The 16,350-nt window shown below is 36.5% G+C and overlaps 1 protein-coding gene across 1 annotated transcript in view; it reads right to left on the bottom strand.

The window, feature by feature from the left end:
• Positions 1-13,947, bottom strand: part of PTPN20 (protein tyrosine phosphatase, non-receptor type 20) — an 83,277-nt gene extending 69,330 nt beyond the window's left edge. The window contains exons 1-2 of the mRNA XM_014535667.1: positions 13,849-13,947; positions 576-670 (exon numbers count right to left, since the gene is read on the bottom strand). Of these exons, the coding sequence (XP_014391153.1) occupies positions 576-670; positions 13,849-13,853 (100 nt within the window). The 5' untranslated portion in view covers positions 13,854-13,947. The remainder of the gene's footprint in view (positions 1-575; positions 671-13,848) is intronic.
• Between the last annotated feature and the right edge of the window lie 2,403 nt (positions 13,948-16,350).

The following is a 16,350-nucleotide window of genomic DNA, read 5'->3' on the forward strand; positions in this document are numbered from 1 at the left end:
TAAATATATATATAAAGAAAATACTTGGAATATTCTTCAGTATTGTTATTTTATTATACATGCTTATATTTTCTTTATTCTCCACAATATGTGATTATGTGTAATCCAAAATTATTATTTTATTTACAAAGTACATACTATGCAACAACTTGGAATATTCTTCAGTATTGTTATTTTATTATACATGCTTATATTTTCTTTATTCTCCACAATATGTGATTATGTGTAATCCAAAATTATTATTTTATTTACAAAGTACATACTATGCAACAAATTAACATTAGGTGGATGAGGAAGGTCATATTCAAGTCTATACAAATCTATAATTGCTAGTTTAAGAAAATATAAAATAGCTCATTTTAATATCATGTTTTATATATTAAAATATTTAAAGAAAGAATAGAAATTCACCCTTATGAATGTGGAGTGTGCAGCAAGAAAATCCCCCAAAATATGTTTTCCCATTTTAAAAGGTCTGCCTAGCTCTCTCCTGCATTTGTGTTAGAAAAGCCTTTGTGCACGGCGCTGAAACCAGCCTGCTCAAGAACCTGCAACAGAACAGGGCGCAGACATACCATGCCCAGTCGGGGGTACAGCTTGCGACGGCCCTGCAAGCTCATCATCGCTAAGGTAGGCGTCATCGGCTGTCCACATACCGTGTTCATTCTCACTAGAAAATAAATGCACATATTTGTTCATGGTATCAAAGAACTTATGCATTTAAGAATCTCTGATAATCTACAGTAATTATTAATTGACATTCACCGGCATTTCTGTTCCACCACCTAATTCCATTGTCAGCACCTGGAGCTGGCCCACTTCCAAAGAGAATTCCAAAATCCCAATGTCTGATCACAAATTCCATCTCCTCCAACTTTTACCTGGCTTGCAAACCAGCCGCCTCGCATCTATCCACCTCCCACCTGCTTTCCTCCTTTCCCTAGGCTGTGGGAGGACAGCACTAGGGCCACTCGGCTTTCTCATATCAACAGAGAGCCCTTTGGAAAACACTGGTATATCACTGATTTTCTCTACCATTCCTCCACTGCAGCTAATCCTGAACTACCACCTGCATGTAGTTCTGATCTTGACCCTCTGCTGTAGTAAAAATGAGGCCACTTCTAGAAAGTGCAGGCCAGAAAACCAGAACTCTTTCAAATTACTTTTAAAATGTGTACTTAGATGCATCAACATTCTTCATTACTCCTTCCTTTCTTCCTGTTCAAAAGTCATCCTTCCACATTCTCAACTACAATGCCTTCTGTCTCATGAGACGTTTTTCTAAAATTTCATATATATATATGTTTTATATATATATATAATCTCTCCCTACCTACAAATTCTTTAATATTATAAGGATACTTGATTCACCCTCATTGTAAAGATAGAAAACCCTTCAAAGGTTCTATCTCAATCTAACTACTGCTCTATTTCTAACAGACTTTGCAAATACAAATCCACACTCATTTCCATTTGCTTCCCAACTCACTGTGACTCAGTTTCTTCTCTTGTGCTATCTGCTTGGCTCCTGCTGTACTTACACTTACAACCCACTTAACAGAAGCCTCCTATTATTTGACTTCTGGGTCTAATCTTTAATGTCCAGAAAAAAATTCCCACTAAAATTTAATTATACCTGTCTACCAACTTCAGAATAAACAAAGCCTCCTTCCTGGACACATAACTTTAGCATGTTGGCAATGTGGTCCCTGTCTCCTCTTTTCTTTTTTTTAAAAATTAAGTTATTTATTTATCTTTTTATTCTTTATCGTTGAAGGCATTGCATATGTCCCTGTTTTCCCCCATTGACCTCTCCCAGCCTGCCCACGCCCCATAGCCCAGGTCTCCATCCCCCTATTGTCTATGCCCACTGGTTATGCATATATGCATACAAGTTCATTAGTTGATCTCTTCCCAACCACCCACCCTCCCCTCTGAGGCATTCCCTCTGAGGTTTGACAGTCTGTCAATGCTTCTATGTCTCTGGATCTACTTTTGTTCATCAGTTTACATTTTTCATTACTGTATATCCTACACTAGAGGCCTGGTGAACAAATTCATGCACCAGTGGGGTCCCTCGGCCTGGCCTGCAGGATCAGGCCAAAACAGGCTAACATCCCCCCAGGGCTCCCAGATTGCGAGAGGGTGCAGACCAAGCCAAGGGATCCCATCGGTGCACAACTGGAGCCGGGGAGGGGTGCGGGAGGTTGGCCAGCCAGGGAGGGACCATGGGAGGGGTCCAGGGCATGTCTGGCCCATCTCGCTCAGTCCCAATCGGCTGGACCCCAGCAGTAAGTTAACCTACTAGTTGAAGCATCTGCCCCTTGGTGGTCAGTGCACAGCATAGTGACTTGTCGACTGGTCAACTGTCTGCCCCTGGTTGTCATTGCACGTCACAGCGAGCGGTTGAGCAGCCTTAGCATATTACGCTTTGATTGGTTGAACGGAGGACCAGACGGACACTTAGCATATTAGGCATTTATTATAGGATATGAATTAGATCATGTTTATATTTCTCCAACTGGCTATTTCGCATAGCATAATGCTCTCCAGTTCTATCCACACTGTTGCAAATGGTAAAAGTTCCTTATTTTCTTTTTGTAGCATAGTATTCCATTGTGTAGATGTACCACTGTGTTTTAATACATTCATCTGCTGATGGGCACTTAGGCTGTTTCCAAAATCTTAGCTATTGTAAATTGTGCTGCTATGAACATAGGGTTGCATATATTCTTTCTGATTGGTGTTTCTGATTTCCTGGGATATATTCCTAGAAATGGGGTCACTGGGTCAAACTATCCTTCATGACAGTCAAATGGGAGTTCCATTTTTAATTTTTTGAGGAAACTCCATACTGTTTTCCACAGTGGCTGCACCAGTCTGCATTCCCACCAGCAGTGCACAAGGGTTCCTTTTCTCCACATCTTTGCCAACATTTGTAATTTGTTGATTTGTTGATGATAGCCATTCTAACAGGTATGAAGTAGCACCTCATTGTTGTTTTGATTTGCATCTCTTGGATGAGCATGTTTTCATATGTCTCTTAGCCTTCTGTACGTCTACTTTCAAAAAGTGTCTATTTAGGTCCTTTGCCCATTTTTTGATTGGATTGTTTATCTTCCTTTCATTAAATTGCATGAGTTCCCTATAAATTTTGGAGATTAACCCCTTATCAGATGATCACTGGCAAATATGTTCTCTCATGCAGTGGGCTTTCTTGTTGTTTTGTTGATGGTTTCTATTGCTGTACAGAAGCTTTTTATTTTGATGTAGTCCCATTTGTTTATTTTCTCCTTAATTTCCATTGTCCTGGGAGACGTATTGGTAAATATATCACTATCAGAGATGTCTGACATTTTGCTGCCTATGGATTCTTTTAAGATTTCTATGGTTACATGTCTTAGATTTAAATATTTTATCCATTTTGAGTTTATTTTTGTGTATGGTGTAAGTTGGTGGTCCAGTTTCATTTTTTTTTTTGCATGTATCTGCTAATTTCCCAATACCATTTATTGAAGAGACTGTCTTTCCTCTATTGTATGCTCTTGTCTCCTTTGTCAAAAATGAATTGAGCATAATGGCTTGGGTTGATTTCTGGGTTCTCTGTTCTGTTCCATTGGTCCATATGCCTGTTCTTGTGATAGTACCAGGCTGTTTTGAGTACAGTGGCTCTGTAGTATAACTTGATATCTGGTATTGCGATCCTCCAACTTTATTCTTTTTTCTCAAGATAACTACAGCTATTTGGGGTCTTTTTTTATTCCATATAAGTTTTTGGATAGTTTTTTTTTTCTAGGTCTGTGAAATATGCCGTTGGTATTTTAATAGGGATTGCATTGAATCTGTAGATTGCCTTGGGTAGTATGGATATTTTAATGACGTTGATTTTACCAATCCATGAACATGGTATATTCTTCCACTTGTTTATATCTTCCTCTATTTCTTTTTTCAACATTCTGTAGTTTTTGGAGTAAAGGTTTTACCTCCTTGGTTAAGTTTATTCCTTATTTTTTTTTTTGTAGTGGAAAATGGGATTGTTTTCTTAGTTTCTCTTTCTGTCAGTTCATTGTTGGTGTATAAAAATGCCATAGATTTCTGGTTGTTAAATTTGTATCCTGCTATGTTGTCAAATTCGCTTATTAAATCTAGTAGTCATTTTTTATGGAGTCTTTTATTTGCAAATAATGTACCATACTTGCATCTCTGGAATAAATCCCACTTGGTCATGGTGTATTTTTTTAAATATATTGCTGGATTTGCTAATATTTTGTTGAGAATTTTAGGATCTATGTTCAGCAAAAATATTGGCCTGTAATGCTCTTCTTTATAGTGTCTTTATCTGGTTTTGGAATTAGAGTAATGCTGGCCTCATAAAAAGAGCTTGGATGTGTTCCTTCCTCTTGGATTTTATAGAATAGTTTGGAGAGTATAGGTGTTAGTTCTTTGAATGTTGGGTAAAACTCTCCTGTGAAGCCATCTGGATCAGGGCGTTTTTTTGCTGTAATTTTTTTTTTATCACTGCTTCAGTTTCATCAGCAGTTATCTGCCTATTCAGGTTTTCTGATTCTTTCTGATTGAGTTTTAGAAGATTGTATTTTTCTAGGAATATGTCTATTTTGTAAAGGTTGTCAGTTTGTTGCAATAGAGTTGTTCATAGTATTTTTTATGACTCTATATTGCTGTGTAGTCAGTTGTTACTTGACCTCTTTTGTTTCTGATTTTGTTTATTTGGGTCCTTTCTCTTTGTTTCTTATTGAGTCTAGCTAGAAGTTCATCAATCTTGTTTATGCTTTCAAAGAACCATCTCTTGGTTTTATTGTTCTTTTGTATTGTTTTCTTTGGTCTCTATGTCATTTATTTATGCTCTGATCTTTCTTATTTCTTTCCTTCTACTTACTCTGGGCTTTTATTGTTTCTCTCTTTCTAATTCTTTAAGTTGTTGGGTTAGTAACTTATTACAGCTTTTTCTTGATTTTTGAGGTAGCCCTGTAGTGATATTAACAGCCTTCTCGGGATTGCTTTCACTGTGTCCCATAGATTTTGGATTGTTGTGTTTTCATTGTCATTTGTTTCCAGTATGTTTTTTTGCTTCTTCTTTTATCTCTTTGGTAACCCAGTCATTGTTTAATAGCATGCTGTTTAGCCTTCATGTGTTTGATTTTTTTGAATGCTTTTATTGTAGTTTATATCTAATTTTATGGCATTGTGATCTAGAAGATGGCTGATATGATTTCAATCTTCTTGAATTTGTAGAGACTTAGCCTGTGTCCTAACATGTGGTCTACCTTTGAAAATGTCTCATGTGCACTTGAGAAAAATGTATATTCCGTAGCTTTGGGGTGAAATGTTCTGAAGATGTCAATTAGTTCCATCTGATCTAGTGTGTGATTTAGGATTTCTGTTTCCTTATTGATATTTTGTCTAGAAGATTTATCCAGTGATGTCAATGGGGTATTAAAGTCTCCTACTATGATTGCATTGCTATATCTCCCTTGATAACTTCCTGAAGTCTTTTAATGTATTTGGATGCTCCTGTATTGGGTACATATATGTTTGCCAGAGTTATAGCCTCTTATTGTATTGATTCCTTTAGTATTATGAAGTGGTCATCATTATCTCTTGTTATGGCCTTCATTTTGAGGTCTATTTTGTCAGATACAAGTATTGCTACCCCAGCTTATTTATTTATTTATTTCAATTTGCATGAAAATTTTTTTCACGCCTTCACATTCAGTCTGTGTTAGTCCTTTGTTCTGAGGTCGGTCTCTTGTAGACAGCATAAGTATGGGTCATGTTTTCTTAATCTTTTGACTACCCTGTCTTTTGATTGGAACATTTAATCCATTTATTTTTAAGGTTATTATAGATAGGTACTTGTTTATTGCCATTTTTATTCTTTATGCCTGTGTTTCTCCCTCTCTATTTTTTTCTTCTTAAAGCAGGCTCTTTAGGATTTCTTGTGTTGCTGGTTTGATGGTAATAAACTCCTTTAGTGTTTTTTTTGTTTGTGAACTCCTTATTTCTCCTTCAATTTTGAATGGTAGTCTCGCTGGATAGAGTGTCTTGGATTAAGTCCCTTGCTTTTCTTTACTTTGTATACTTCCTGCCACTCCCTTCTGGCTTGATGTGTTTCTGTTGAGAAGTCAGCTGATAGCCTAATGGGAGATCCCTTATATGTAACTTTCTGTCTCTCTCTTTCAGCCTTTAAGATTCTTTCTTTGTCTTTAACACATGGCGTTTTAATTATGATGTGTCTTAGTGTGGGTCTTTTTGGGTTCATCTTGACTGGGACTGTCTGTGCTTCTTGGATTTGTGTGACTTTTTTCTTCCCCAAGTCAGGGAAGTTTTCTGTCATTATTTCTTCAAACAGGCTTTCTATTCCTTGTTCTGCTTCTTCTCCTTCTGGCACCCCTATTATGCAGATGTTGCTTCATTTCATGTTCTCCCTAAACTTCCTTAAACTCTCCTCCTGCTTTTTAATATTTTTCCCCAATTGCCGCTCTGATTGTGCATTTTTCTCTACCTTATCTTCTAACTAGTTGATTTGGTCCTTGGCTTCTTCTAGACTACTGTTGAAACCTTCCACTGTGTTATTTATTGTAGGCATGTCATTCTTCATTTCCTCTTGATTCTTATCCATGTTGGTGTATTTTTTTATTCAGCTCCTTATAATTCCCATTGAGTCCTAACCGGTTTGGCTCAGTGGATAGAGCGTCGGCCTGCGGACTGAAGGGTCCCAGGTTTGATTCCAGTCAAGGGCATGTACCATGGTTGCGGGTACATCCCCAGTGGGGGTTGTGCAGGAGGCAGCTGATCGATGTTTCTCTCTCATTGATGTTTCTAACTCTCTATGTTTCCCTCTATGATGTTTCCCTCTATGATGTTTCCCTCTCCCTTCCTCTCTGTAAAAAATCAATAAAATATATTTTAAAAAACTCAGGGCTGGTTCAGCAAAGTTCTGCTGGCTCCCTGGGCTTTGCCTCTGCCTGCCTTCACCTGTCAGCCAGCTGTCAATCTTAATCACTCAAAAGTCTGTTCCTCACAGGGCTTTAGGAGGAAGAGGTGATGTTTAGCTTTCAGAGAATATGGTGTATGTGTTCTCCTATCCCACTTAATTACGGATGTCTTGTTGGTAGGAAGGATTTCTCCTCTGACTTGCTACCAGTGAAATTGGGACTCACTAGATTTTGCTCTGATATTGTTGAATCTGGTCCCTTGGTGTCTATCTAGGTCTCCTGGAAGCTGCTCTAGTGCAAGAGAATATGAATCGCTGTCTCTTTTTGACCCTGGGCAACTTGATTGAGATCCGAGAGGTTGAAGCCCCTAGTAGTCCAGTGGTCATGGAGTCCTTAGCCCAGAGGCTGGGTATGCCTTGAGTCTCACACCTTGATTTTCTCTGTTCTGAGTTGTACTCCCTTCTCTCATTTATCTGGTCCCTCAGGTCAGCTGCAGATGGCAGGGTGGCATGCACACTGTCCCTTTAGTGTGCACTGATTGTATGGTCCCAGAGTCTGGGCAGGTTGGTGCACAAGGTCCCTCTGGTGTGCACTCACTGTGTGGTCCTGGAGTCCACTCACTATGGGGGTCCCAGATTCTGCAATGGGGGTCTCTTGCGAGTTCCCACTGGCCAGCGGCTCATTGTGTGGGTCCAAGGTGGTGTCCAAGGCTAGTCTGGTGATGGTGAGGATATGCTCCTAGCCACCAATGCTGCCCTCTTCAAGATGGCATGGTTTCCTTGTCAGAGCCATGCCTGCCCAGGGAGTGCCTGTGGCAGTAGCAGGGGTTCTTTGTCCAGGAGAGCCTGATCTGCCAGCCCCTGAGACTCCTGTGAGATCTAACTGTCCCTCACTCACACACACACAAATACACACACACACCACATGTCCACATACACACCTGTCACTCCCTTACTCATTCACACTCTCTCCCTCACTGCAGTCCTGCTCCCTGTCTACATTTCCACTGTCATCTCTACTACTTTCCCTCATGTATTTCAACATTTAACCTTAACAAAATAAATGCTTTCTTCTTTTGCTTCTGTGGGTAATTTCAGATTTCTTACTTTTTCTCCTTCTCTATTTCTTGCCAGCCATCTTCAAGAATCTTTTCTTCACAGAGCTGATAAGGAACGCCTCTCTCCATAGTTCTCTATCTTCTGTACGCACAGTCCTTGGGCATTGGCACTATAATATTTACCACATTGTATTTAAATTTGTCTTTTTATGTGCTCCCCTAATTAAACTGTAAACTGCAATATTTTGTATTTGTAAACACTGCTTAGTATATAATTAGTACCTACTGCTTAGGACATACTATTAGAACATAGCTTTTTCATTTAATGTACTTCTGAAAGTTGAACATAAAAGATTTATACTGTACACATTATTATAGTATTATCCAAGTGACTATAGGTAATATTACTAAGCAATCTCAATGGAAGTATGACTCAATAAAATGTTTCCTTATTTGGTGTGGTTTTACACATAACACCTAAATCTGAACATTTTATGAGCATAAGAGCTGCTACCAGTGTTTCTTTGTTTTTCTTGATGTAAATTTACTTTTCTCTTGGTTCTTTAATTGTTTTCATACAAAGTACAAAAAATTCACCAAGCTGAGTCCCACTGTTTCTAGCATATTATTTTCTTTATAGAACCAGCCATAATTTCTAATAAAATGTCACTGTGCACCAAGCTTTACCTTACCTCAAGTACAATGGCCCCTCAGGAGCTCCAGACACATTTACAAAAGTTTGGGAACCATGGAATTGCTGAGATGACAAAAATGAAATTCTGTAGGCATATCTTTTTCTTGTGTTAATACCATATTTATGAGATGGTAAATACATTCTATTCCTAGTCAAATCAGCTTGTACTTATTACAAAAAGCTATATCTTGAAATATACCAAACATTTGAGAGCCATGATTCACTATCTCCACTCAGAGGAGTTATAGCTATTAACAGGCATAAACAGAAAACTAAATAAGCTCATTAGTCATACCTTTCTGTAGGTTCTTGAAAAAGATCCACGAAATCACTACGTTTGTAATCCGAAAAAGAGAATAGTACCTTATCTAAGTTAATTTGATTTGTAAAAACCTATAGGAATAAGAAAAATAAAAAATTATGGCTAAGATTTCAAAAATGTGTAGTTTCAAAATATGACTTCTGTAGCTTCTTAAAATACAACAAGAAGTACAAATTGACTTTTATACGAACAGTCAGGAATGAAAAGTATAGCATAGGATATACAGTCAGTAATATAGTAATAACTATGCATGGTGTCAGATGGTGACACCATGGTGATCACTTTGTGATGTATATAAATGTCTAATCACTATGTTGTACACCTGAAACACTAATTTAATATTGTATGTCAACTATAATTTTAAAAATTTTAAATATTTTTAAAAATAAGATCTTAAATAATAGAATCAAACCATAATCACATGATTTTTACTCCTAGAAAATCACTTGAAATGTGTCTCTCCCTAGTAAATATTTTCCAATCTGTCAAGACAGACTATAGAGTACTACGCATATACAAGTGATTTTTATTGAATCACCCAAGTTATTTTCCAAAGTAAGTAAAAAATAAGTTCATATTTATTTTCTTTCTTTTTAAATAGTATTTTTTCATTGATTTTTTTAGAGAGAGAGAGAAAGGGAGAGAGAGAAACAACGAGAGAGAAACATCAATCGGCTGCCTCCTGAACAACACCACCCACAACCTGGGCAAGTGCCCTGATGAAGAATTAAACCAGCAACCTCTGGGTGCACGGGGTGATGCTCAACCAACTGAGCCACACTAGCCAGGGTTAAGCTTCATTTTTCTTTAAAAAAAAAAAAAAGATTATGACTTCAGCCCAGAAATTCTTACAATGAGTGTTGAGTTTATTGTAAATATAAAATTCCCAACATTATATTTATCTTTATTTTAGAACTTGCGTAATCTAATACAGTAATTCTAAGCATGTCTCTGCCATGAGAGTTAGTACTGCCTGATGGTCCTTAGGCCACTTGTAGCATTCGCAGCCTCCGGTACAGTACCTAGCCCACCAGTAAATAGAACTGAATATAATGGAAGGGTAAAAGTCATTAAAATTAAGATTCAGTAATCAATATTTTGGCTCTCAATTCTGTTTCAATTAATCTATTCATTTGACTATTCTTTTCTGGGGCCCTATGATGTGAATACACTGTTCTAAATGCTCCCGATGAAACACTGAACAACAGAGGCTTGTGTCCTGCCCTGTGGAGCTACGTATTCCCATGGGGAGAGAGGAAATACACAAGCAAGCATGTAAAATTACAGCTGGTGATAAGTGTTAATGCAGTGACAGAGTATGATGGTGATACACAATAGCCATGTACCTAAAAAATACCAGGAAGGGCAACGCAAAGAAGCATCCTGAGCAGAAGGAGCAGGCCCAGCTTCCAGGCAGCCTTCCCTGGTACGGACGCTGCCTAATTTCCCACCCTCACCTCATGTCTCTCTATTTCTCATGCAGCATATCCAGCCACAGCCTGTGTTCTGTCTTTTCATCTTTTTGAAGTGTTATTTGGTGACTTTTATTTTTGTAAAACATATTAATCTTTTCCCCTCTTGCAGGTGTATGTGTTTTGATTGATTCCATAAAACTTCCTAGTCCTGGAATACCTCTTGTGGGCATGTATACAACCATCATTCCAGAACATGAACCCAACAAAAGAGATTTTAAAACTAAGCACATTAATGGAAAGATATAGACAACTACCCAGCATTCCTACCATATACACACTTTTCCTTTCTTACTTAATACTGTCTTACCTAATCTTGGTCTTATGTTTTTCCAAGTTTTTAAATCAGCCAATCAAATCACATGCACACACACAAACACACAACACAAGCTTTGAAATTATAAAATTATTGTTTAAATTGAGGATACCTATTATCTTTATTATATTAAGTCTTATTATCCATTATGTGATATAGCTATTATAATATTTTATGACATTCTCAATAGCAATTCTCAACTTTCCTTATATTTACTCCTATATACTTACTACCTGGTGCCATTGTAAATGTAATGATATAGATTATACCATTATATTTGCTAACCACTGCATAATGAATGAGCAAACAAGTTTTCATATAATTTTGTATTTATTCTATTCTAAATGTTTTATAAATCCTTTGTAATTTCTTCTTTGACCCATGAGTTTAGAAGTATGTCTCTTTAAATTTTAAATGTACATTTTACCCTTTTGTGGTTGACTTCTTACTGAGTTTCTTTATGTCAGAGACCACAGTCAGTACTATAAGATTATTTGACATTTGCTGAGAGATATTTTGATTTGATATCTGATAAATTTTTGTATGCTTAAAAAGAATGTGTGGCCCTGGCCGGTTTGGCTCAGTGGATAGAGCGTCGGCCTGTGGGCTGAGGGGTCCCAGGTTCGATTCCGGTCAAGGGCATGTGCCTTGGTTGTGGGCACATCCCCATTGGAGGGTGTGCAGGAGGCAGCTGGTCGATGTTTCTCTCTCATCGATGTTTCTGGCTCTCTGTCCCTCTCCCTTCCTCTCTGTAAAGAAATAAATGGAATATATTTAAAAAAAAAAAGAATGTGTGTTCTTTAATTTTAAAAACTAGTTTTATTTATGTTTATTATACCTAGTTTGCTAATTGTTTTTTGGTAATTTCTACACTCTTAACTAATTGTCTAATCTATTGATAGGATATATATTTTTAATGGTCTACTATCATAGTAAAGTTATTAATTATTTCTCCTTGTAGTTCTGTCAAATATTAATTTATATATCCTGAAGCTGTAATTCGGTGTTTATAAATTTAGAGTTTTATATCTTCCTTGTGAACTAACCCTTCCAGTATTACATAGTGACCTCTTAATGCCTAATGCTTTTTGCTTTTGTCTCTTTGTCTGCTATTACTATAGTTACAACAGCTCTCTTTTCTTAGTGTTGTTTTGTGTATTTTCCTCATTTTACTTTAAAATATCAAGGAAAAATGTTTCCCAAGGATTTCTTTTCATTAAACTATATGGGTGACTAATAAATTAAATGAGTTCTATAGAGTTAACTTAGTCCTGAAAACTAGTTTATTAATAGTAGTTCATAAAACAAATCCCTAAAAATTAATTTCCGAATAATTAAAACAGAAATGTGGAAATTGTTAATGTGATGAGATAGAGGATAAGTGAGGTGGTTGCTATCACATCAACAGGATCCCTCCCATCTCCAGCACAGCACATTTAAAAAGGCATTTGCATACAAGTCATTTACTCAAAGAAAGTGACATTACCTGAGTAAGAAGTCCTAACACAATTTAAACCCGAGACTTATTTCAAGTCATGCTTCAAATCAACTTGAGTACACTTATCAAAGAAGCAAACTGCTCCAGATGGCTGCAGTTCAGACTGAAGGCTCATTAGGACTCTAATACGTCTGATGAATGACATGTGACTTGGCTAATAACAATGTCAAGAAGGCACAAGATGCCAGATCTTCTCATAGATTGTTCACCAAATCAAATTAATGTCAAATTAGAGAAAAGGCTAGACAAATGTTTCTGAGCAGGCTAAGTTAGCTTTTCTGCACTGCATATGCCAAGGATTTTATGAAAACAAGGTAATTCTATAAGATAGTAGCCTGGTTTCTAGGCTTTTCTCCGTAACGAAGAGCTGTATGTCACAGATGAATCATTTCAGTTCTCTCTAGGACTTAGTTCCTTCACTCTAAAATAAATAAAAAATCTTAGTCTACCTTCCAAATTTAACATCTACACATCTATACAATTCCTAGGAACATCATCACAATTGAAAGGCCATCAAGTGGCTATTTCATTCTTTGTGAAATATTTAAAAAGCAAATAAATTCTGATTTAAAAAAATCAGCTGACTTTCCCAACATACTCTGAAAGCCATGCAGAAGTGTACTAAGATCTCTTTTCTAAAATGAAACTTTAAAGTATATCAAAACTCACTTTAGATAAGTCAAGTAAAAAGAATGAATGAATGAATGAATGAATAAATAAATAAATAAAATATACTCAGTTGTAGATTGCAGTTATACAAAGGATCTACTCAGGATATTCTGTGAAATTATTCACTTCCAAATTGCCATTCAGATCAGAGAAAAGTATCAACAGTGGGCTGACAGCCCAGCAGCACACTAAGAGTCAGACACTGCTGATCAGAGATGCACTGGTGCCATTGATAAGGCCACCTGACATGTCACACAGAAATCTACCAATCTTCAAAGTTGTTTTTCAAAGAAGCAGCACAACTGTCATCCCTGAGTGGAGGCGGCAGCCAATTGGAAAGTAAGGGAAGCAGTGCTTATTCTTGATACTGATTTTTATCTCTATTCATGCTGGAATTTACAAGAAGTGACTATGAGGACCGCACCATGATGGAAGACCTAAAGCTCCAGTAGATGAGATGAGAGAAAATTGCAAGGCACCCACAAGATGAAAATTTTCCTATTTTTACTCTAAACCTGGTGGTATCTCCACAAGGAAGGTAATATATCAAGGTGAGAGTTTTTGTCCCAGATTTTTTACCACCATAGATTGGAGACACTGTGCCACACTTTCTCTATCAATTAAAATTTCATCATCAATATATTTAAAGTTGCTTCAAATTTTATGTGAAATTTATTTTGTATCTGTTACTAACAAAATGAGATACCCAAATAAATAAAATTTCCAGGACAGCATCTAAAAAGAGTTTTCTTTAGAGTTTGAAAAAGTCCCACTCTTTCAAACCCATCTCTTAGCGAGCTTAGTCAGTGATTTGGGGTACCGGCCACAATTAATTATCAGAGGTGCCTCTTTTTCTAGTTTTACCTCATTAGTCACTGATCTATGTGCCGTTTCCTGACTGGATGAGGGCAAATGCGTCCAGGAATTCAGGTCTTCCGTGGTAGAGTCATCTTCCTGCTGACCTTTTCCTGAACAAAGAGAAGGAAAGAATTGATCAAATGCAAAGGGTTACACAGAAAGGAAGACTGAGTCTGAATGAGAAAAGTCAAGCTGTGTGAAGGGAATTTACACCTACCTTTCCTATTTTAGATTTATTTCATCTTTATCTCCTAGGTTATAATCACTTTTCTCCCTTCTTTGAAAAACTAACATAGCAAACATGACCCTTCTTCTAGGATTATCCTCAGGAAATTTATTTTTGAGGAGTCCCTTTGTTCCTACTTCTATATTATTCAAGAACATATTCTTTAGGTAAGTCCTAAATATATACAACCTACAGAAAGTATGCATTGTAATCTATTGAAGAATTCTGTTTCAGAGTCTACTTCTTAGATAAAAAATGTTACATAGGTCTCACATACTTAAATAATGTTTTGTATTATTACTAATGAATAAATTAGCAATATGTAAATGTATATAGAAAGTCGTTATAGTCTTTATTGAAAAACATAATATGAGTCATCTCTACAAAACCCATTGCTGGTTGTATTACAAGAGTGTTGCCAATTACCCTGTTAATTCTTCTGCACAGAATCTTCCAGATAGAAGCCCAGAGAGAGATTTTTCTCTGATCTTAGAATTGAGCATTCAGAGTACTGTTTCCCGTATCATGGCAGCCTTAAATATTATAATTTAGAAATGTTGTAACAGCATATTACTAAATCAATAAAAATATAGTAAACAAATACTTTGAACACTAAAAAGTACATTCTTGCATGTGTTTAAAAGGAAATCAAATAGAAATTATAAACTATTATAACATATACATTTTTATAAATATATATATATTAAGAAATGTCAATGAAAGACTACAGTTCTGAAGGTTGGAAATGCAAGATCAAGGTGCCGGGAGGTTTGGTTTCTCCTGAGGAATTTATCCTTGTCTTTTACTTATTTTTTTAATTTAAATTCTTTATCGTTTAAAGTATTGCAAATGTCTCCTTTTTCCACCATTGACCTCTCCCTGGCCACTCCCAACTCCAGCACAGGCCCTCACCCCGCTAGTGTCTGTGTCCATTGGTTATGCATATATGCATGCATACAAGTCCTTTGGTTGATCTTTTACCACCACCCTTCCACCCTCTTCCTTCCCTCTGAGGTTTGACAGTCTGCTTGATACTTCTGTGTCTCTGGATCTAGTTTTATTCACCAGTTTATGTTGTTTATTATATTCCACAAATGGGTGAGATCATATGATATTTCTCTTTCTCCTACTGGCTTATTTCGCTTAGCATAATACTCTCTAGGTCCACCCATGCTGATGCTAATGGTTAGAGTTCTTTCTTTTTTATAGCAGGTAGTATTGTGTAGATGTACCACTGTTTTTTAATCCACTCATCCGCTGATGGGCACTTAGGCTGTTTCTAAATCTTAGCAATTGTAAATTGCACTGCTATGAACAAAGAGGTGCATGTCAGAGCTGTCTTCTTGAACCTGAGAATCCTTTGCAGCTCCTGTCAACTAATACAAGCAGTGCCCTCTTCAGGTCAAATAAGTAATTACTGGGGACATTTCTATAATTGACTCTACACAGAAAGAACTTGGTTTAATCTAGAAATCTGTCCAGAAAGTTATCTGTTTATATGAGTTTCTGATTCCTATTTCCACTCAACGAAGAGACCTTGATTATTTATTTATTGGTTGCAAATTTTTATGAATTTATTGGGGTAACATTGGTTAATAAAATTATATAGGTTTCAGGAGTACAATTCTATAGTACAACATCCGTATATTGTATTTTGTGTTCACCACTCCAAGTCAAGTCTTATTCCATCACCTCTTATCCCTCCTTTTCCCTCTTCTACCTCATCCCACCCTTTTTCTCTCTGGTAATCATCATATTGTTGTCTGTGTCTATGAGTTATTCTTTTCTTTCTTTCTTTCTTTTTTTTTTTTTTTTTTAATCCCTTCACTTTGAGGCTATGTGTGACCTGGAAACTAAAGTGAGTATTTTGTAGGCAGTAATATAATTGGTTCTTTAAAAAAAAATTCATTCAGTCACATTATGCCTTTAGATTGGCATAACTAATCCACTTAAATTTAAAATAATTAAGGATTGTTAAGGACTTACTACTGTCACCTTGTTAACTGTTTTGTGTCTGTTTGGTAGTTCCTATCTTCCTCTCTTGATGTCTTCCTTTTCAATTGATGATTTTCCATAGTGGTATACTTGGATTACCTTCTCATTGGATTATGTGTATCTACTATAGGTTTCTGTTTTATGGTTACCCTGAAGCTTACTTGAAACATCTTATAGACATAACAGACTATTTTAACCTGATAACAGATTATATTTATGATGTCACAATTTACATCATTTTATATTGTGTATCCATTAACAAATTATACCTGTGTTTATACTTTTGT

Source organism: Myotis brandtii, unplaced genomic scaffold (genome assembly GCF_000412655.1).
Source record: "Myotis brandtii unplaced genomic scaffold, ASM41265v1 scaffold148, whole genome shotgun sequence".
NCBI lineage: Eukaryota > Metazoa > Chordata > Mammalia > Chiroptera > Vespertilionidae > Myotis > Myotis brandtii.